The sequence below is a fragment of the Pogonomyrmex barbatus genome, unplaced genomic scaffold (genome assembly GCF_055798465.1).
Source record: "Pogonomyrmex barbatus isolate J1 unplaced genomic scaffold, ASM5579846v1 scaffold3, whole genome shotgun sequence".
NCBI lineage: Eukaryota > Metazoa > Arthropoda > Insecta > Hymenoptera > Formicidae > Pogonomyrmex > Pogonomyrmex barbatus.
In genome coordinates, this window is record NW_028297127.1 from 16,941,404 (window position 1) to 16,964,434 (window position 23,031).

General features: G+C 35.3%; 1 protein-coding gene across 8 annotated transcripts in view; it reads right to left on the bottom strand.

Moving 5' to 3' along the window:
* LOC105429529 (protein Skeletor, isoforms B/C) overlaps nt 1-23,031 on the bottom strand; it is a 68,982-nt gene that overhangs the window by 33,262 nt on the left and 12,689 nt on the right. For 3 of the 8 annotated variants that reach the window (XM_089079891.1, XM_089079888.1, XM_089079890.1), the window contains exon 2: nt 12,187-12,372. The exons of 2 other annotated variants lie outside the window; for them this stretch is intronic. In XM_089079891.1, coding sequence (XP_088936017.1) covers nt 12,187-12,253 — 67 coding nt within the window. In that variant the 5' untranslated portion in view covers nt 12,254-12,372. Of the gene's footprint in view, nt 1-12,186; nt 12,373-15,619; nt 15,690-16,099; nt 16,725-23,031 lie in introns of those variants that run through there. 3 more of the 8 variants (XM_089079889.1, XM_089079886.1, XM_089079887.1) reach the window with 3 other exon arrangements.

Sequence of the window (23,031 nt, forward strand, 5' to 3'; positions counted from 1 at the left end):
CAAAGAATTTATACTTTATACTTTTGATTATATGTATATGTATGTGTGCAGATGATATATCAGATTTCTTAAGTAGTAATTAAGAAAAAATAAGTAATTAAGAAAAAAAAAAACAAGAAAATGTTTGACTATATTGATTATGTCTTTTTTTTAATTCGTTCGAAAGCACTAAGCACTCATTCGAATGCTACTATGACCTATTTGCAATTTTTGATAAAAATGTTCGGATTGATATTCCGTCGTATGCAAATAAAGGAAGTTTATTCGAACGTTAATATATCATAACTCCAAAGCGTATTTAACAGAGCAATTGCTATGTTCTCAAATACACCAACGTAATTTCTAGATGTAGTTCCAGCAGTTTACACATCGTGGAACGAATTTCTAGACATGTTCGTAAAATATTATCGCCCGAAATCAACATGTCATGGCTAATTCGCTAAATATCGTAATTTAAATTTGCTTTCTCATTATAACACAATTTGAACGATAAACAAAAAAATTTTATTATCATATTTCGTTATTAAGAATCATGGAATTAATCTTTATACTGTATATATTGAAATAAGAAAAAATTCTACATAAGTAATAAAAAATAGTTGTTATTAAATTATTATTCATTGATAACTATTTCATAGATTAATTTGTCAAATAAATAAAATATTAATTATCAATTTTAAAATTTATAAATGTTTCATATAATCTTTCCAAATATATAATATAATTGGTTAACACATTAATATATGTTATGTACTTTTAAACACACATTCAAACATTCAAACATTTATAGAATTATATATTTGCAATTTCATAAAGTCATTAATTTAATTATTTACTTTGTAAATATTCATGACAACAAATAAAATCGTACTAGCTAAATCTAAAATTAGTATAAAAATCATATTTCTCAATTACAAAAAAGGATAAAAATTCTTAAAATTTCTATGAATTTTTAGTCAAACGTCAGTTAAATGAAAAATAACAAAACCCGAAAAAGAACCGCGATCAAAATAAGAAACGCATCACCGCTGATAATTATCGCAGATTAGGTAATCTCTTAATCGAACATGCGAGTCGACGGCTTTTATCTATCTCGTAAGAAGAGTAAAACTGATATTTTTTGTCATTTGCCCGTTAAGAGATTAAAGCCAAGGACTTCGCTCGCTTCGTTTTAGGACCATTATATCATTCTCGAGAGGAGAGACACATAGGAACACAAAGAAAGACAGACGAAGAGAAGAAGAACAGCACGAGAGAGAGAAAGAGAGAGAGAGAGAGAGAGAGAGAGAGAGAGAAAGAGAAAGAGGGGTGAGTGCTGAGCTTGCAGAAAGGGTGCCTGGTGATGCGTACCGTAGCTACCTCGCCAAATGCATTAAGACCACCGTCCCGTCGTCCCTCGCAATATCGAACTGACTGAATTGTACGACTCTTGTTGGCGAGCGCGGCCCGAATATGCAATATTCCTTGCACTTCATTGAGTTCAACGAGCGCAACGAGAAGATCTCTACCCGGCGACGACGTTCCGCTCTTGGACGATCATATTCGCGTGGCTTTCAGGTGCCTGAAATATCACGCGTGAAATCTCCCCCCCTTCCTCTCTCTCTCTCTCTCTCTCTCTCTCTCTCTCTCTCTCTCTCTCTCTCTCTCTCTCTCTCTCTCGGTCGATCGGTAACATTCGGCCTGGCAACATGAAAGAGAAATGAAATCTTGAGGAAATAGAACGCGTGCCGCGAGAGCGAAGCTGGTGGCTCAAGTCGCATTAACGAAAATGTTGCTTCCTGTTGTGGAAATAAAAGCGCCGACTTAGGATGCCGTGATTCTCGCGCGATTTGAAAATTTACCTCACGACACCCCACGATTACCCACTTTCGTCCTGTTTTTTCTTGCGTTTTTTTTTCGATGATATACATAGAAAATTGATGATGTGAGTGAAAATTTGAAACAGGAAGAAATGCAACAAATCAGAAGCTAATGCAACAATATCAAAAAGAAAATGTCTGTTGTAAAAGCGAGGGTAAAGATATTCGGTCGCGATTAGTCGCGTTTATCTTATTAAATATATCAATCCCTTATTATTTTTTGCGCATTAAATATGTATCACAAAAGTACAAAAATTATATCATAATCATTATAAATTATATATCGTAATTATAACAGTCGATTTAGATCTAAATTTCTTGCAAAAAACGATATCTATCTACTAGTTATTGTTTGTGTAAAGACATTGTTTACTTAAATATTATAAATTATCCCAATTTAACGAGCGTTCAATTGTACGGAACATCGTTTGTAACCAATAATTGCTTATATCACTCCGATGCATGTCACGATACACGTTCCGAATGAAAGTGATCGTGCTCGAAGTCGCGACGAAGATCGACGCGAGCCACCGTTCTCTCGCATCGATAGCACGTACAACGGCGTGCCACAGGCAAAGTAAGCGATATTACATAGCTCCGTCTCTCTTTCTCTCTCTCTCTCTCCGTTTCGTGTTTGAGTTCTACCACGATATGAATGTCTTCCTCGCGCGCGCACACGCGTACGCATACGCGCGCAGACACGCAGATGCGGGTGTCGTCGCATATCGATTGAATACAGCGTACACGTATTTACGCGTCCCGTGTAGAGTTCACATAACACGCTCCTGGGAACCGAAATCGTCGTCGAAACGGGGGTAGGAATGGGGGTCGGGACGGGACCGAGGAGGTGGCTCACCCCTGACGAAGCTCCCGTCACGTTGTCGAGGCTGGAGATGGACGACGACGACTGAGCGATAATGATATCGTGCCGGGGCATTTGTCATGCACTCGTATACAATGCATTACGTACAACGACGACGACGACGACGACGACGATGACGACGAGGACAACGACGACGCGTGGCATGTGAACGCCTCCCGGAAGTCACAAAGTCGCACCCGACTGACTAATGGCTGACCTACTACGAGCAACTACTTTCAACCTTTTCGAGGTTTGATTGTAACGGCGATATTAATCTTGATCGAGCCCACTTTCATATCAGAGTTGCAAAAATTTTATTACAGATATATTATCTCTCTGTTTAAAAGGAGACTTATTTTTTGAACATTTATTATTATCTGATAACAATAAAATATGAAAGGATAAAATATGTGTAATAATTCAGAATTTAAATTCATATAAATAGACTATTCATTCATCTGTAAAAAACAATGTGCATAAATAGCATTTTTTGTGTTTTTTTTTTTCGTCATCTGATAAAACATATATTTTTCATCATATAATACAAAATCTATTTCAGTTTATGAAATTATATAAAAAGAATCTTTTAATGATGGCGATAAATCGTGTTTCTTTTTTATGTCTGTGATATTTGATTATGTAATTAGCAACCACTTGTGGAAGACAGAGAAGACGGCTGGTCGATAATGATCTCGTAACGTGTATCTCCCGCCTCTCTAACAAAGCATCATGCACTCTGAAGATACGCAAATGGCAGTTGTCTAAGGTACAATCGGCAAGGGAAAATCAATTCGAATATTCCATTGCCAACTTGTTGCTGTAAGTTGTAGACCAATATAATTTAATCAATTGAAGTATGACAATTATTATACATATATGAGAGTTCATAATATGTTTATAAAATAGGTTTTAATCATCGATTATTAATGCACAAAGAAAACACAAAAATATCAAGAAATTATTTCGGTCGAAAATAAGAACTAGTTTTCTTCAAAATTAATTGCTTTCTAAGAAGAGAAAAATTACGCAAATATATAACATAATATAAAAAATATTATAAAATGTAATATAATATTATCAAAAAATATTTAAAGAAATGGTTAAAAAACGTAATCTTTTACGATATCGTCTTTCTGATATTTTTTATGTATATATAAATAATAATTTTCTTTAAACGGTAATTTCTGTTTATTTCGATCTCACGCGTTATATTATCCCAAATCCCCATCTTGCATTCCCATCATTGTACCTTAAGTGAATGCCAGTCTACATCGATCGGTTTCCATAGGAATTCGAATCGCGTATCAACAACGAGAGCCGTCGAACGTCGCGCGAGCATGAAAAGCGGAGGTAGAAAACACGGAGAAGAACAAACAGATAAAGAGAATCATGAGTATCGCAAAATGAGTATTGCAAAAAAAAAACACGCTATTTTCAAGTTCATTACGCACTGCGTGTTTCTGTTTATCTTTGACGATTCTCGATTAGTAGTTATTCTTTTCTGATACATCATATGATTATACTATATATTATACTATCGCATAAGAAGACATTTTTTTTTATATTCCCTTCTTGCGATATCTCAGATTCTGTCGAAATAAAAATGGAAGACACAGTACAACCGTAAATTTTCTCGACCGATTTCCATTAGTTAAATTGTTTCACTCAACATTATTCCTCGGTTTTACCCCCGCGGGATCGACTCGTTTTGATAACGAGTAGACTATACTGCTGAGGTATTGTACATTGAAAGAAAAAGATTTGACAAAAAAAAAATAAAGCATAAAGAAATCCGCAAAAAAGGATGACAACTTTTCTCGCAAAACTTGGATATCAATAAAATCGCTTAATTTATAATATCAACACACAAGATTAGATGAGAAAAATTCATAAAGCAGAAAATCAGGACCAAAAATTTGAGATATGAGGGAGAGAGAGAGAGAGAGAGAGAGAGAGAGAGAGAGAGAGAGAGAGAGAAAGAGCCGGCGATTCTTCTATGACACAATACCTCGAAAAATGGAGATTATTTGTAATGCGAAACAAATCGCATTTTTCTGAAACAACATATTTATTAACAAAATAAAATAGTAAAAATCAGAAAATGTTCTCGGATAACATAGGTAAATATTCAAAAAACAAATGTGCAAAAATAATATCTTTTGAAAACGATTCCTTTGCAATATATATTATTCATCATATTAACGAGTTCGAGGAAAGAAATTAATCTCGGTGCTTGCTTTAAAATGAAAGAAATATTCTCCAGTGAAAGAAATCCTCAGCAAACAATATATAGAAATAAAAATTTTAATTTAACTCTCTCGAATTATGATTAACTTTAAACACTATCTTATTTCGTGTCCAAGTTCGTGTGGCTGTGAGGACCAGTTTGCTCTTGTAAAAAAAGCACGCCTTGCACGAATAAATTTCTACGCTTCTCATAAACAAAATAAAATTAATAGGCTAGCTTGTTAAGAAGACAACCTTTCGACAGTAGATAAAACGAATGATTGGAATTCGCATTACAAAAAAAGGCACGTACCCAGATATTTTGAAATTCATAGCACTAAATTTCAGGTATAAGAGCGAAGCGATGATCGAGAATTAAAGTAGAGAAACAAGGATAAAACTGCAAGGCCACACAATCCGCTTCCTGACCTTCGTCCGGTTCCAAACAGGCATACGAATCGTACCATAACCATTTAACTAACACGATGAATGTCTTTCCGATCACGGAAATCCGGCTTGAAGAAAGGCACAGTGGCAAAATTGCGGATCGCAAATTTCGCGATTTGCTCGGAATTTAAGCCGGATCAAAGAACAACGCGATTTTCGTAATGCAGTTGTTCGCAGGTGGTAAATTATGACAGATTGTGGCGCTTAATGGTTGAAAAGAACGATTGAAGGAGAGCTCTCCTTTTTCTCTCCTCTCTCCTCCCACCCTCCCGCCCTCTCTCTCTCTCTCGAATCGATCATTTACATCGATTAAGCTTGAGCCGCAGAATTTGAGGATGGCCGACGCCGTATGCTCATCACTTCCAATGTTCATATAAATGCCACGCTGGGAATCGCACATCTGGCGATCGAGCAACAAGTATACGCATTAAATGTATCCCGCTTACCGACTCCAATTACATAGAGTGCACTGTGCAATACATGTGACAAGCCATGTATCGTAACTTTTGCAATTTTTATATCAATAGATTCGAATTAAAGTAGAGACTGTCATCGCGCGACTTGAAAACGAAAATACCTCACATTAAAATATACTAATAAAATATACTAATAAAATATCTTTTTTCTTCTTGTTTCAAGACACAAGATAGCGTAAATAGAAACAAGCTTCAACTTAATTGTCAAATACAATGTGTGTTATTCGATCAATCTCCAATTACGATATGAATAAATTTCACATATATTCAAAATAAAATTAGAGATGAATATAAAATAAAATCATATTTCACATCTTTTCGTTTTGTGAATTTCTTTATGATATTGATTAGAATTATTAGAATTATTAGAATTATTATTCTTTGCTTTATACTTGTAACAAATTTTTCATAGAAACAAGACAATCAGACCATTAAAAAACCATCTCCTTTTAATAATCTTGCGCTTCGAAGAAATAATAATTTAAACGGTAATCTAGATCATGGACATAAGAAAGGATAACGCAATGCTCAAATGCCATAGGCACTTATTGTAACACATTGTAAATTCATTCTATTAGTGTCAAGGTGCGTAGTGAACGTAAGGTTGAAATCATAAGATGTAACTACTCTATATAAAAATTGAAAGTAAATGAGGTAACAGCCTTATTACTTCAATCTGCACAGAAATTATGTCTTTGATGTGATAAAAGTATAATTGCATCTTAATCATCGCAATCGTTTGATGCGTAAAAATTATAACATCGCATACTAATCAATCATTTTTAGAAAACACTCAATCTTTTTTAGAAAACACGCAGAAAAGTATATAATTGTCAAATTTTTTTAATAGTTCTTAAACTATTATCAAGATCTCCACAGATTTGCAATTACAGACTCTATAATCTTTCATTATGGAATTATTATTTATAATTTACATTGACTATCTTGTTACTTGAAACTTGTCATGCAAATGACATGTCCGCAATTATATGTACTGACTTTTTTCCATGTAATTCATTAAAGATAAACCTTAGATATTAGATTGAAAGAGATTAATAATTATTGTTTATAATAATTTGAAGAGTTCTTTCCATAGCAATAAATTAATAAAATCTCAAATAAAAATCTAGGGCTTATGATTAATCTGTGTTATAAATAAATAAATACCAAAATATACTATTTTAAAATCGTCTAATATAAATTCTAACGTAATGTCAAAAAGAAAATATTGAGACCAATGATTATATCTCAAGGCAATCTATCGATGCTATCGATTATGTAAGCATCGTAAACATTTCTAATGTTATACAACTATGGTATTGTCTAGGTAAATACTCTCTCGATTTTTCGCGTTACCGAGCGATTTTCTTTGCTCGTCATGCAAGCGAAAGCAAGAAGAAAGCAATGAGAAATGACAGGGTCCCGGAAATCAATCGCTACACGACGAACGATGATTTTTCGTAATGGATGACATATCACGTCGCGTTGTTCGTCGTTCTTCCTATCCTCATTAGCCGTCAGTCATAAAGCTTGCATTGCAAAAAAGCGCAGACGATTGAACGTCATACGTACGTACAAACCCCCTGGGCATCCGGGCACACACACACACACACACACACACACGCGCGCGCGCGCGCGCGCGCGCGCGCGTGTGCACACTATGAAGATATTCCGGCGCTTGCGCAACCCGCGTCTTCACGTGTACCATTACACATGCTTTACTACGAACGTTACTACGACGAGTACTACCATCGTAGCGTGCCGTGAGGCTGAGCAAGCTAAAGACCGTGGACTTAGGCCGAAGTTCGATAATCCCACGATGCTGAAAGATAATAAAGAAAACAACGCTTCCTGTTTATTACGAAATTTGGTTACGTAGATGCAATACGAAGAATCTTTCTCATCAGTGTATATTAATTTGCGATGATGAAGTAAAGTACGTTATGTATTATAATCGTGGCTTTCTAGATTTTTTCAGCGCGCATGTCTCCTTCATATTAATTCGGTAGGATATATATATATATATTTTGAAAGCAAAAAAATATTTAATAAATATTAAAATAAAATAAAAGTAGGATTATTCATTTTAATTATAGACGTCGCACTATTCATTTGCCAAATCAAAAGCTTTAACGTTTCTCACAGTGCCATTTTCTGAGAGATCAATATCTACAGTGATACCACTCGTAATCTTTGAAAAAATATTTTAAAGCAATCAAGGGAAGAACGCGGTGACGCAAGTATTAAATAAAAATCGCTAAAATTTCTGTCAGTTGGTTTTACTCTCAGGACAATGGGTTTTGGCGCTTTCTGTACGTTCTCTTCAGGAACAAGTACCCGTGAAACGTGAGCTGATGTGTCTCGTGAGCGATGAACGGTCGATCTCTCGTGAAATATTGTCGGTGGAGGCGATTCGCAATATCCGAGCCGTCGGTGGAGGTTCGAGACGGCGCGGCGCGGCAGTTCGCGGCGCCCGGGGGATTTGCAGCTTACGGGTACGCTGCACTTCGGGGTGCGCCTCGCGCACCAACAAGTACTCCCCCCTATAATCTGTAAGAGTGCGGAACGAACGCGATCGAGACCTAGCTCGCTGACCCGGAAGTAATCCCCGGAAAAGAAGATAAAGACAAACAGAGTCAGATAGATAGAGATACGGATCTCTTTCTCCCATTCTCCTCCCCCCTCGTTTCTAATAGTAAAACGGGGATACTCGTAATATTACTCCACCGACAACATGCGGGTGTGTCTGTGTGTGTGTGTGTGTGTGTGTGTGTGTGTGTGTGTGTGTGTGTGTGTGTGTGTGTGTGTGTGTATGCCCGAGAGACCTCGCAGGTTATCCGACGAACGAGCGGACGGACGAATCGTATCCGCGCCAGGAGGCGCGGGTATTGTCCGATTCGAGATTCGTCGAGAGCGATCGAACGGCTCCGACCGGGCTTTTATTGGGAGGCTACACGCGCTCGCCTCGCCGATACTCGGCGCGTCGGTGTACGTTGTACATTGACTCGACGTTTGGGATCTGTCGTAGTGTTTCTGAAGTGGGCCGCCGGTGATCGTCAGCGAGAATTTTTATCATAGAGTATTCTTGGCCTGGGACAGTTTCCTACGAGCACTGCGCTCAAATCGAATATTACCCCCTTACGAGCGATTTCATTCGGGGAATTATATACAGCTTTGTCTCCAATATATATTACTATTCTTCCATTCGCTATTGTGTATCTCTCATCAAAGAATTCTTCAATCGAAATCTCTTGTTAATGTGATATTAAAGATCGATAGTCTTTCAGTTGTAAATTACTGCAAAAATACAGATTCTTGGCAACTGGCAAGTTTAAAACTTGGGAATTTTTATTAGAAGATTAGTTTAAATAATATTTACAGTTTAATGTTGAATAGTTATAAAATATTATTATAAACATTATAAACATTAGTTATAAAATAATGTTTCATATACGAGAAAAAGGAATCCCCGCACTCCAATCAAAATGTCTTTTATGCATTACATAAAATATGCTTTCAATAAGACGTGTCTAATTCAAGTAAATTTACAGAAACAATGATTTCAAGAATAAAATTTGAAAAATTATGTAATTACGAAAAAAATCTCAATTCTTTGCGTCTATTAAGTGAACATTCTGTAGATAAAGATAAAATAAGATACTTAGAACATGGAGAGAGAGAGAGAGAGAGAGAGAGAGAGAGAGAAAAACAGAGACTCATAGAACTTGATTAGAAAGTAATCCGTATTCTCAGGATTCAATTTCTCTCAAATGTAATTTAAATTTAGTATGAAGAAAGTTGCAATATTAATCGTAATTAATAAATCGCTTCTTTCATTAAATGTCTAATGAAAAAGTGGTTATAATTTCTACAACATAATATTTATAAAATTAACATATATTGTCTACAATATTAATTTTAATAGAAAAATCTTAATTATCAAACTCTGAATCATATGAAATCTAATTAAAAAGAAAATATACGGTGTATACATCTTAAAACCATTTTCTAAAAATTTACAATAACTTTTCCGTTTTCGAAAACGGCATGTATTATAAAAGAATCGTCATTATATATGGAAAATATATCATTACTTTTAATGAAACATCTGCATCAAAATTAAAGAATCAAAGATCGTATAAAATCTTTTTCTATATTTTATTTCAAGACTCTTTGCTTTGTCGTAATTTACGATTATATTTGCAAGCTCCAAACATTTTGAACAATAAAAAGATTTAATAATTCATTCTTTACTAAACACGAAATGGATAACTCGATATTACTTTATATTAAGTAAGGAGAGACAAATCGAATTCCCGAAATCGAGGGAACGGCACGATAACGCTGACTTATTCACGCTTTTGTGTCCGTCGTGAAATCGGTGAAATGGATTATCCGACGATTTTGGCGGAGCCCTTCGATTCACCGATGATGGCGAACTGGTTTGAAAGCGAGTTCGGTCGATGAGACCGACGTTTGAGAGGAAACGAGCGAGGAACGAGCGACGAGACGGAAAGCGACCCAACATCGGCAGAAAGAGACAGGTGGAGAAAGAGAAAGATAGTGATGTCGAGTGAAAGTCCTTTAGCAAAAACCAGGCCAGGGCTTCGGTATCTTGGCACGAACATACCGTAGCTATTACGCAATTACGCATTTGCCGCCGTCTTACTTGCGCGTCGCATCGTCAAGACAGCATCGCGTCCCCGTTTCCCTTTGCAATTTACGTTCTAAATCGCTAAAAGTTTTCAAATTACAGCTGCGGTTATGACAAATGTTGGCGACGACATCGCGACATTGTTTTTGCCGATTAGCAACGACCAACCGCGATTGAGTGCCATGCGTCAACGCGTTAATATCTTTTTTTGCAATGCAAAACGCTCTTTCGATTACTTTCAAAAATTTCTCATAGAAATGATTTTAAATGAAATTTGTTTTTTTCTATTCTTAGATCCTAAGATATAATTTCAAAAATAACGCGCATAATTTTGTATAACTACAAAAAATGTAGCAAATTACTTATCTTAGATATCTTACATTTTTTTAAACTGAAAAAATAAGTACTATATCAAAAGAGTTCTCCATGTCGTCCTCCAGCTGACAGTATCCTGACAGAAGGTAGATCAAGGTCGTAAACTGTCCATGTGATTTAATTAAATTTTGAGACCTTATTCTTCTCAGATTGTATCATGACGGATATGCGTTCCATATATACATATATAAAAATATAATACATGATATTAAATTATCTTACTTTAGAAAGAAAGGTTGGTGAATAAAAAAAATAATTATTTAGTTCATTTCATTTTTTTAATTCCTAAGAAATTTTTACTAATTTTTAAATCTCTTTTAACTTGATCACAAAAAATATCCTGATCAAATATATATACGTTGTGAAATAACATATCCATGTACGAAAAGTTAATGTGCTCGTGCAGAGAAGAGTTTGGACAAAATTTAACAAAACTGCCGCATATTTTTCCTCGGGAGATCGAAAGGTCGGCGAACGTTTCACAAAGTATTTTCCTGCATTTTCCGCCATGGAACGGAAGGTCACGTAATTTAAATCGCTTTGTGTAATAACAAGACTCGAGATGCGAACGTTACCACAAAATAATGGGCGCGGCGTAATAACAATAACTGCAGGTAACTACTTGCTTCTACAGCGCAATGCACGCGAATCCATTTTAAATTAATAGAACACAGCTCTCTCGAAGTACACAGCACAATGCCAATCCTATTACGAGAGCTGAATAAATATATTAACTCTTATACTCACGCGGAAAAATAATTGTTTGCGTACTTAGATTACATCACGTATTGCGAATTTTTGTACTTAAAGTTATGGCTCAATATCATGCTACGCTGAATATAAGATCAATAAAAGATCCAGGTATCAAATGTACAAAGCGAATAAATCTGATTAATACATGATTTCACAAATACACGACGTGAGCATCTCGTATGAAAAAAAGTATGAAATTTGGAAGAACATTTCGTTAAATTGAAAATATATCTTATCATAATTTTTTTTGCAATATCAATAATGACAAACGCGTAAAGAAATTACAGAAATTTACACGCGTTATTTACAATTATTTTTCTTTAACTCTTTGAGGGGGGAATTTTGGTTGGCAATTTTTTTAAAACTATTTTAAATCAGTAGAATGATATTTGTTAATTGTTTAAGATGAAAGCATTATATCCATGCCACTTCTCCTTCTTTGATTTCTCCAGACTGGCATGATGTCGTGTACTCCATTGCGTGTTCGGTTGCGATTGCGGTTGTGTTCGTTAACTGTAATAATAAAGAACTTACCAAGGTGTAACGTGGCGAGGACGAATAAAAGTAAACCAAAAATAACTCGCTGCGGCGTCGCATCCATTTTTTGATGGTTCCGGCCACTGTGGGTCGAGCCCTCTTCTTTTCCGTTACTACTGCGGACGGTGGTGATGATGGCACATGTACACACACACGAACCACACGCGCGCACTTATATTCGATCTGCAATTCGAAAAGAACACCTCGTGAAGCCTCGCGCTGATCCTGCCACGGATAGATCCCGTCGGTCACACCAATGATCTTTAACTTTCATCGATTACGATAAGTTTGGCCAAAATACAATTTAGATCTTTAATTATTAATATATCGAACACAATTGTACGCAGAAATGAAATGAAATTAAAGAAAATGAATTAAAAGAAAAACAAAATTCTTGGACTTGAAAATTAAAAAAAATTTATGATACTGAAATGTCGGAATAAAAAATACAAAATAGCCCGGCGATGAAAAAAAAAAATAATAATAATAGTACAGAACGATCTCAGTCGTAATAATATTTAGAATCAGTTGTCTTTATTTAAATTATTTGTATTTCTTAAACAGTGCGAGAGTATTTGCGGAAAATGCGTGAATAAAAAGATATTGATAACGTCGATGAGAAATTCGCAACTCTTGACGCACGTCAAGCGATGCGAAATCACGAGTGACTGCTTAATACGCGCGAGGAGCGATCGACGAGAGATCCGACAAAGTCGACGGGCTTACGATCGACCGGCTGAAAGCCGACTGAGAGAAAATTCGACGTCGATCTTGTGGCACACCTTTCTCGCGCGATCATCGCAGCTCGCAACCGTGTACGATCTACCGTTACCCGACGATCATATTTCTAAGATACAAAAGTCGTACGAGAGTATCTTGCGACATGGAGTTTCTACATGCGTACTATACACGACGATCGGTATCTCAGAAATTTAATTAACATATGACTTGAAAGTCGTGTATTCATCTTCCTTTCATTCTTCTTTTAAGTTCTTCTCGATTTGCTTAATCAATACGTAAGCTGTATCTCGACTCTATTCCGCTTTGGAATTTATTATTCAGCGCGGACCAATTTTCTTCTCACATTTGTATTTTAGATGTCACGTTACTTTTCTCTACGCTGTTCTTAACATGTCAGTTATTCCGAAGCGAAATGTACTTGTACTTGTATGAAATATCAAAAATTGAAATTATAATCTAAAAACTTGATGTAAAGGATAGACAATTTCCGGATATATTATATTTTTTTTCAACGGATTAAATCTTGAAAATTATATCTGTATACAAATTATATCTCTGTTACTTATGTAAAATATATGCACAAGAGAAATTCAATCAGTCGATATTCATAAGATATTTCGAAGTGCTTTGCAAGCATCCGTTATATTTCGTATATTTCGTAGCTGCTATGTACGCTCCAGCAAACAAGAATTTATGTGTTAGCGCATTTGGTAAACAAGAGCTCATGCTAACATGTTTGGAAAGTCTCATTACCTAAATTTACTTGCCTGGTACGTTATGTACTAAAATTGTAGAAGAGAGAGTTAAGTGTAACGCAAGGTAATGATTAAAATGTCATTGGTGTCGTCAAAGAGCAATTTATTCACGTGCTGTCTTCTGCGTCGTTTTGCAACATGTAGTTCACTGAATTCCAATAGTAGTGAAAAAGAAAAATATAATTAATAAAAATAGTTTATGAATTTATAGTTTCAATAAACTGTACAAGTTCAGAGGTAAAATTTTTCAACAATAAAATTTTTTCTTAACGTGCAATAAATAACGTAACGTGCAACGTGGAATTTCAAATATAAAATATAAAATAGGAATATCAAATATAAAATAGGAATATTCTGGCGATTTTCTGGACAAAAATCCGATTGAATTTTGCAATTCGGTAAATTGGATGCACACGAAAGTGAAGTTGCCTTTTAAGGACACATTAGAAATTAGACTTTTGTTAAACTTATTATTTTCCTTTGCAAACTTTTTTTTTCTATTCTCACTTTGTCTATCGAAATTCTTTGTCTATTTATTTCTGAATTTACCCTTCGCACGCTTTGGATATTCCATTTATTCTGGATGTATCGCGCTTTTTGAGTTGCTAGAAAAAACAACGAGTACGATATCTCTCAATGTGCATATCGTACCATATATTTCGTGCTATGTATCGTTACGAATATAATCTCTTTCTACCGCCCGATAGCACACGCAATATGGACACACCCGATATTTGCTCGGGGAAGTAATTTCTGTCTATCGCGATACATTTTCGCGAAAAAAGAGCTTACTTCAAATGATTATAAATAAAAACGTTACGAGAATATCGTAATATATCGTTGCTTTGCCATTGCATGTATAATTTTACATTATAATAAAAGAGTTTCGGAAAAATTGATATGTCTCCAAATATCTTCGTAAATTTTCCTATATAAATTTTTCATTAATCATTCGTTTCCTTTTCATTGCAAAACATTGCGTATGTTCTACGCATTTCAAAATCAATTAATCGTCACTGATACTCCTGACATTTTTTCTATTTATGAATCATCTCCATTCATATATTTCATTTATGATTTATCTCTTTATACTTTTGCATTTTCTATTTGTTACAGAAATAATTTTATGTGATTAATGTATCATGATTTTTTTTAAATCTCCAAACTAATAATTTATACACACTATTCTTTTTAATATAATTTTTAAATAAAATTATAAATAAAAATTATAGATATATAATTTAATATTATTCTGATATACTTATTATTATAAAATTTATATTTCTCATAAATTCACACAATATGATTCCATATAAATATTATATTATCATTTTATTTTTGCAAGTTTCGTATTGTCACATCAATAAAATAAGTGCAATCGATAAATCCATAAAGCAATCGTAATTTACAAAATTTTAATTATATGAAATTCCGTATCTATAGAGCTTAATTAGTGGAATGTCTTGAGAAATTGCACGCATCCATTAACTTTCAGTTACGCACTTTAGCATATAATCATGTTTAAATCATTAATGCAAGAATACACACTGGCAACTTACTGAGAATTTCGTATCTCTATCGATCGCTAAGATTTTTTTCACTACACTGATAAAACAACTTTACATGCTAAAATGTCACGCAATGATTGTGAAATTTAAAACAAGTAACTTAATTAATGCAATGATAATCATTCTTCCATGTAATATTCAACTGTCTCACAATGTATAAGATGTATAAGATGTAACCAAATATATTCATTATATAACATGCAGAACCAGTAAAGAACAAATTAAAGGAGCAATAAGTTCAATTTACAGAACTTATTCAATATAATGATGCATATATATATGATCTTAAATCAAGTTTTGGCAGAAATTAATTAAAATGTATGTAACTTCTTATGCATGCAGAAAAAAACATAAATTAATACGTACTGTATCACATTATTCGGAATATCACGCGATCACTCCTCGATCGTTATTAAAGTATTTTCTTCTTCTTAAAAGGATAAAGTAGAAAAAAGAATAAATGTCTGTTTAGGCCAAATTACTTTTCTTGTTGGGAATATTATAATATAATATGATCTCCGTCATCAACGACAAAATATCCTCTGATGCACGATAATTAGATTATTGTCGCGCTTCAATTGTCACGAATACAATATGAGTAACAAAAACCCGCCTTTACCAGACCCAGTAATAACAGATTCACCCTCTTCGCGCCACAATATAACCGATTTTCCCGTGCACATCGGTCCATATTAACGGAATTATTTTCATATTCACCGACATATCTCTCTCTCTCTCTCTCTCTCTCTCTCTCTCTCTCTCTCTCTCTCTCTCTTTCTCTCTCTATCTCTCTACGCACATAGCACACCGTACGACATATATAAATTCGCGCTAATTTTTATTCACCTGCCGACCCAACCCCCTCGATCATACATCCCTATGATATATCCCGTCACTCGATGGATCCTGACGTTATGTCACCGCGGTGTCGCGTTCGCGGGTGGTGCTCCGCGGCCTTATCGCGCGCGGGTTATCCTCTCACCGGGGTCCCAACAACCCTCCTGACCTGATCAGCCGCGCACGGCGCGGCAGCAGCAGCAGCGGAGCCGGCGCCGAGAGGCCACCACACACCACGGTGCCACCACCGTGGGACGCGCGTTTTCGTGTGGATGTGGAAGGACTGACGGTGGCGGTGGCGGCGGCTCGGCACTACTCGCGCCGTTCGGGAGCGAGTACGCGTTCCCCGGGACATGTATTGGCAGGCAGGAAAGCTCCACCTATCGCACGACCGAGTGGGAGGGCACAGGAAGACCCGGAGCTTGCGCCCTCCGGCTAGCTCGCGCACCAAGCACAACCCCTTCCTTGGCTTTTTCCCAACTTTCGAGCTTGCGGTGCGCCCTCCTCCCTTCCTCCCTCGTCCCGTCCGCCCTCGACCCTCTTCTCGCCATCGCTCGCCGTCGTCATTACCATCGCCGCTACCATTCCGCAACCCCGCGCACAGCGAGCTTTCGCCTTTCTCCCATCCCCCTGGCACCCCGGTCTCCTGCCGCTGCTCTTCTCCTCGTTTCCACCCTTTCTCTATCCTCGTCGCTGGCCACGACAGGACTCCTACCTAATGCGATACAGAGCACCAAACGGCGAAATACGGACTAGCAGAAGCGGACCGCAAGCACGGAGTCGAGGAGTTTCCTCCATCAGAGAAGCGCGCGGGGGCAAAGGGCACCCTTTGCGGATACGCTTGCAGCTTGCGTCTTCTTGCGTTACCTCCGACCAAGCGCTGTTCTTGTTCCCTGCCTTTTTTTCACATTCTATGCGCGCGCGAGTGTACCTTCTTACCTACCGGACTGAATTTCAGGAATTCGCGATCGCGTTTGTAGAGAAGCCGCTGAGTAAATGAACTACTCTCGGTCCTCTTGCATAAAATAAACATTCTCTCCTTCTCCTCGAGTAGTTTTTTTGTTGTACAAGTAACACCGAACGCCGAACTAAAAGTTAGATGACGACGATTTTCCAAGATGACGAAATCTACAGTGCGTCTACAGTTCCTCGGAAACTAGTGCGATATATCTTGCCGTTACTTTATCTTTGTATATGCTGTTTTGTATATATTTCACGTCTCTGTGGCAAGCTGTCTCGAGCTTACTTTGAATAGCTAAATCTCGAATAAAGAAACGGAAAAATATCTATCCACACGGAAATCATTTTTCGTTCTCACGAAGACAAAACGCGAATGTTTTTCCTACAGTTCATTTATCTATGATTGCACACGCATTCGTAACTTGATGGTAATAATTGATTTTCTCTAACAAGTCGACATTTTATTCTAAAAATATAAAAATATAAAAAGATCAATTAACTCATTAAACGTTTTATTCGAATTAAAATATCTCAAATCTGTCATTATGCTTTAGTAGCTTTAATCTAAAGCAGCTTATAAAATAGAAAGAGAAAGAGAGAAAAAAAGGTATTCTATAGAGTCTCATGATCACCGTAAAATTCTTTAATAATGTATTCTAGGAATTAGATTTGGAAATCTCGATAATGTCAAGAGATTATAATGGCTTTCAGACTTATAAACGATTAAAGTTAGCTGTGATATCACGTAGAATTTACGCGCTCATACTGCATTTACGCCTATATTAAAAAGTAGAAATTACAATTTATAATTATGTTTCTTTTTTCCAAATTTTTATGTTCCGTGATGAATGAAACTATAGAAGCGACAGGAAGTCACCATACGTTTGCGACGCGATTAAATTTTATTTCTCTGATTTATTAAAATTGTTCGGAAAATTCTTTGAAATTACGTTCCTGCATTATCTGTCAAAGATAATAATAAATTGGCGATGAAATTGGATAAAGACAATAACTTGACTTTTATGAATTTCCTTCTCGGTCAAAATAAAGAGAATTTTATTCTTCAAATATATAATAGTTCTAATTAAAAATACAATCTGATTGAGAGATACAAAGAGCAAATTATTCGATTTATCTCGATTTTGTAATAGTTAAATATAACCCGGAATAAATTAACACGCAGATGTCTCTTATTTTCATATTGCATTATATAGCACCCTTGTTTATATACACATGATCACACTGTCATTCGTGCGTCGACATTCGAACAGTTAGGCAACGATGCAAGCCGTTTCGCGTGCATCCTAGCATTATTATCCCTCGGAATGCGATCACAGTGAGTACCAAAAGCAAACGTGATCACAAACAATTAGCGACTGTCGGCCCGCGCGACAAATTAATTCCCACAATTCGTAGGCGTGTCGAGGCGACGACCATTTATCAGAGCAGATATTTCGCGTGGTTTACTCATGTTAGATAGGAACTCGAGGCGGAGAGAATCACAGATTATTACCACGTGATATTTACAAGCGGCAATTATTTTCTTAGCGAGGCTCGGACTCGGATATCTCGCGACGTGCTTTGAATTTTTGCCGTTGCAAATGTGATTTGTCCACCATTTTTCAATTAATCGCAAATACCATCAGAGTCGTTACTTCAAATAACGCAAAAACGCAAAAAGTAATATCAACCATTTGCCAATAACGCATTTATTTCGTGAAATTTATGCATTCGAAATTTATGCATTCTATGTGAATGTTCAATTATATATTTTTGGATAACTCATCGTGCCTTGATTAGCTGCTAATTAAATTTTACTGAACGTATCATATCGCACGATATTAAGTAAATAGAATATTCATCTCGTTAAATGTCCATGGTTGTAGCAGATTAGCATACAACAGTCGGCGTTTGTTTCCATATTGTACAACAACTATTCAACTATATCCCAACTAAAGTGGACACATTCCTAATCACATTCTTAAGTCACATGATAAGAAGATAGTTATAATGAAAAATACATGTTTCTTGTATACCATTTCTTGTCTACCATTCTTGTCTACCATTTTATCTATTATTTACTATAGATTTGTTTAAAATATATAATTATTATAAATATATAATTTTTATTAAACATTTATCATGAAAATAAGATCTATGCAACAGTTAATATTCACGCAGCAATTCATAGCCACGGAACAGAGTTAAAGTTTAAATCAAGCTTCTAGTGAATATTATTACGATTATTAATTCCATATTTTGTCAGTAATATAAACTTAACATTTATTCATAGAAATTTTTGAAAATCCGTTCGTTAAGTTTATTCATCGCGCTAATTTAGGAAATCGCATTTATTAAGCGATTTGTAACGCGGTTCGTATTAATTCATTGTAATGCAGTAAAACGCACGTCGTGAATACAATTAAGAGTATCGTGCAAACTGTGATTATCGTATTCTGATTATCAGAACGCGATTATAATTAACTGTTTTCGCTAGTGAGTGTTGTGAAGGAGCAACGATGGGGAGAAAAGAGAAAAGAAGAGTGGGGTTATAGGATGCGTCGAGCAACAATGAGGTAAATAATTTATTATTTATTTATTATTTATGACTTACGAAAAAATTGCTAATCATTATTTCACGCGTCAACAATTTTCAATGAGCAATTGTATATGCACATGAGAAATATTTTTTAAAATACCAATGTCCTCCATGAATGTTGCTACAATTCTTTCTCTGATGTGTTTGTATTAAAATTGAGCAGAATGTGCTCTGACAGTATCTAGCGAACTTTTCGTTGCGGAACAAAAGAATATTCTATAAATAATAGATATCGCGTGTTAAATATATTTCTAATTGTGCGATGAGTTTGTAAAAATAAAAATGTGCTCGAGCCTCTCGATAGGAATACATGCAAAATACTAGCGATCCGTCAACAGCTTTTTCGATCACTCGTGTTTACGCGCTTTTTTAAGTACGTTCGGCCGCTGATACGAACGGATAAAATTATTGCTTTCGACGGGTCAAACGATACTCGTGGATACTGTACTCAAAGGCACGTAGAAAGCACTGTATTCGGAAACGACGTCAACGTTGTAGTGATTTATGTATATAAACGTCGATCCTGAAAAGGCAAACGAATTGTTTCGCGACTAGGATGTAGATATGAAAGAAAGAGACAGAGAAAGAGAGAAAGAGAAATCGAGGAAGAAAGATTTTTGCACGAGACAGATGCGAGTTCGTCGCTTTCACCGCGTGACGTGCATAAAAGGTGCTATGAACGATTTTCGATGGTCCTTTCTTCGCGCGCGATCGCTCTCGAGCGATGAAACGTGGTAATCGCGACATCGACATAAAAAAAATAATGTTTTTGGGAGATACTGGAAAAATAACTCACCAAGAGTCATTCAGCTATCGCGAATAAAGCTCACACCGATGCGACAAAACTTGGTGTAATAATAAACTGGAATTGTACAAAAAGTCTTTTTTTTTTTAATAATTTTAGTTCTTAACTTTGCGATCCATCTTATAGAGAATAGTTTATAATTCGTGCATTTTAATACGTGTTTAGATTTATATTTAATTCGTTTTTTAACTTGCTAAAAAGAGAATCATAATAGATAAAGAATTATAGATAAATAATGTAAAACTGAAAATTTAATAGATATAGAATGGATATAGAGATAGAAGACTTGCATCTTTTTGCAACTTTTTCGATGTAAAATTAAGTCTGTGATTTCTGATTAGAATATATGGCAAAATTAATTTTTGTCACAAACACTCTCTAATCCACATATATTTTAGGAAAACATAAATTTAAACAATCTCTTAAAATCTGCATATGTATGTTTTAACTCTGAATAATATTTTAAAATAAAAATACATCTTTTATCTTCAATTTTCTGCATATCAATATACAGATAAAAATACTTTTTTTAGAATATATTTAATGTTAAATGTCTGATATAATGTGTCAGTTCCACGTTATTACTTATCTATGATTCTGTCTTATTTTTAACGATTGAAAACTCAATTTTCAGTTAAATTAAGTTGAAACTTAAACAATAGAGTGAAACGGCAAAATATCTTTTGATTCCCATTCTCTCTAAGATAGATCGCAAAACTGAAAAGATCCGACGTCTAATGTCACACGAAAGTGGGTCTTCGTATCGTAAACGAATAATGCCGAGAAAATTTAATAGGACAAACGATAGCATCTAGATATCTGTCAAACTTTCTGCAACCGCGTTAAACAATCGCATTGGCAGTTTTGCTAATTCCAGCGATACCGTATCAGACGGCCGTCATTGTGCGATTTAATTAAACATTTCATTGCGTCTCGAACGACAGGCAAAATAGATGCGATTGCAAGAATATGACCACATATATTCCCATGATCACTTCCTGGATGCAACAAGGGAGGAGAGATTTAATTAAGTATTTAATTACGAAGTTGAAAAGTGTGAACATTTCAATTATATCATTTTAAAAAAATATTCATATTTTACCGAATGAATTATCATGGACTTCGAATTTTTTGCTTTTCGTAATATTTACACAAGCATATACATACACAATCGTATTAAAGAATGCTTTTCTTCTCGTGTAGTAATTATACGAAATGTATAAATATTTTTCTTTTTCATCTCTCACAAAGGTATTTAATGTAGAGGTACGAAAGTGTAAATAAAGAAAAGTCTCATTTTTTATCGAATATTCAGAAACAATGCATGTCTTCAAAGTATAAAAAGAGTATTTCCGCCCGATCAATAACGTTATTTTCTGCGACGCTGTAAGTTATGGAACTCGATAAAATATTATTTATCAGTAAATTTGGCAATAATTTCGAAAATATATACAGGAAGACATCTCTCATGTGAATCAGTTCCTGGTATCGCTCTTTCGAAGCATGATCTACCGAGATATCGGGTCCGTTCTTCCTATAAAAATGTTCCATTTTTCACATTTACTTCTTAGCGACAGCGAAATGGCATCGAATCGTGGATTCGGCGTTCGCGTTACACGGGCAGGCTGAAAATATGATGGTATTTCAATGAGAAATGAACTTCTTACTCCGTAATGCTTTGGGTAACGTATATATTCCCGTTTTGCTGCTTCGCCTCGCCGATTCGTAGTTCAAGAGTATTTCGAAGGTTCTCCCACGCTACTTTTTCCTGTCTTTCTCTCAGTCCCTCTCCCTCGCTCTCTCTTTCTCTCTCATGTTCTATTTCTTTTCTTTTATTGACTAATCCGTTACGTGATTTTCTATTTCATAACTAGTAGGTTATCTTTGAACTTACGTTCAGAATTACTACTAAACAGTGATATCGAGCCTTATATACGATATCCTTTGCTAATACTACGAGCGAAATTGATGCTTACTAATACACACTACTCTACAAATGTACATTAATGCATTTTATTTATTAATCTCTATCAATTTGATAAAGTGCTCTGTATTAACTTCATACAGAATTTTAAAAATCAATTTTAAATATCAATTTAATACATCTAGTTGCAGTTTATTTATCTGTTATTGATAATTTTTTATTTATTATTATTTATTATGGAGTACAATGAGTAATGAATCAATAAACAAAATTTACCGAAATTAAAAGTCAAACTAATAAAAAGAATTACATAAACCTCTTTATGTATTATATCGAGGTTTTTTTCTAACTTACAATTAAAAAATAGTTTGTCTTTAATTTAGAAAACAAGAAAATTCTATCAGAGAACAAATAGTTTCCTAGTAAAAAAATGTTGTTCTCGTTTTTTCTGTTAAATTAAAATCATTATGTAGAACGAACGAAATTCATGATCGATTCTCTGAACGGCGCACCGGTTACACGGTATATACCATTAATAAATATCCTCGCAAATTTTCGCGCGAATTACGGAATCGTATTAAATCATATCGGGTTTCTTCGAAGAGCTCGAGAGCTTTGAAAGTCCGAAATCTGTCCCGGGCTTTCCCCGCGCC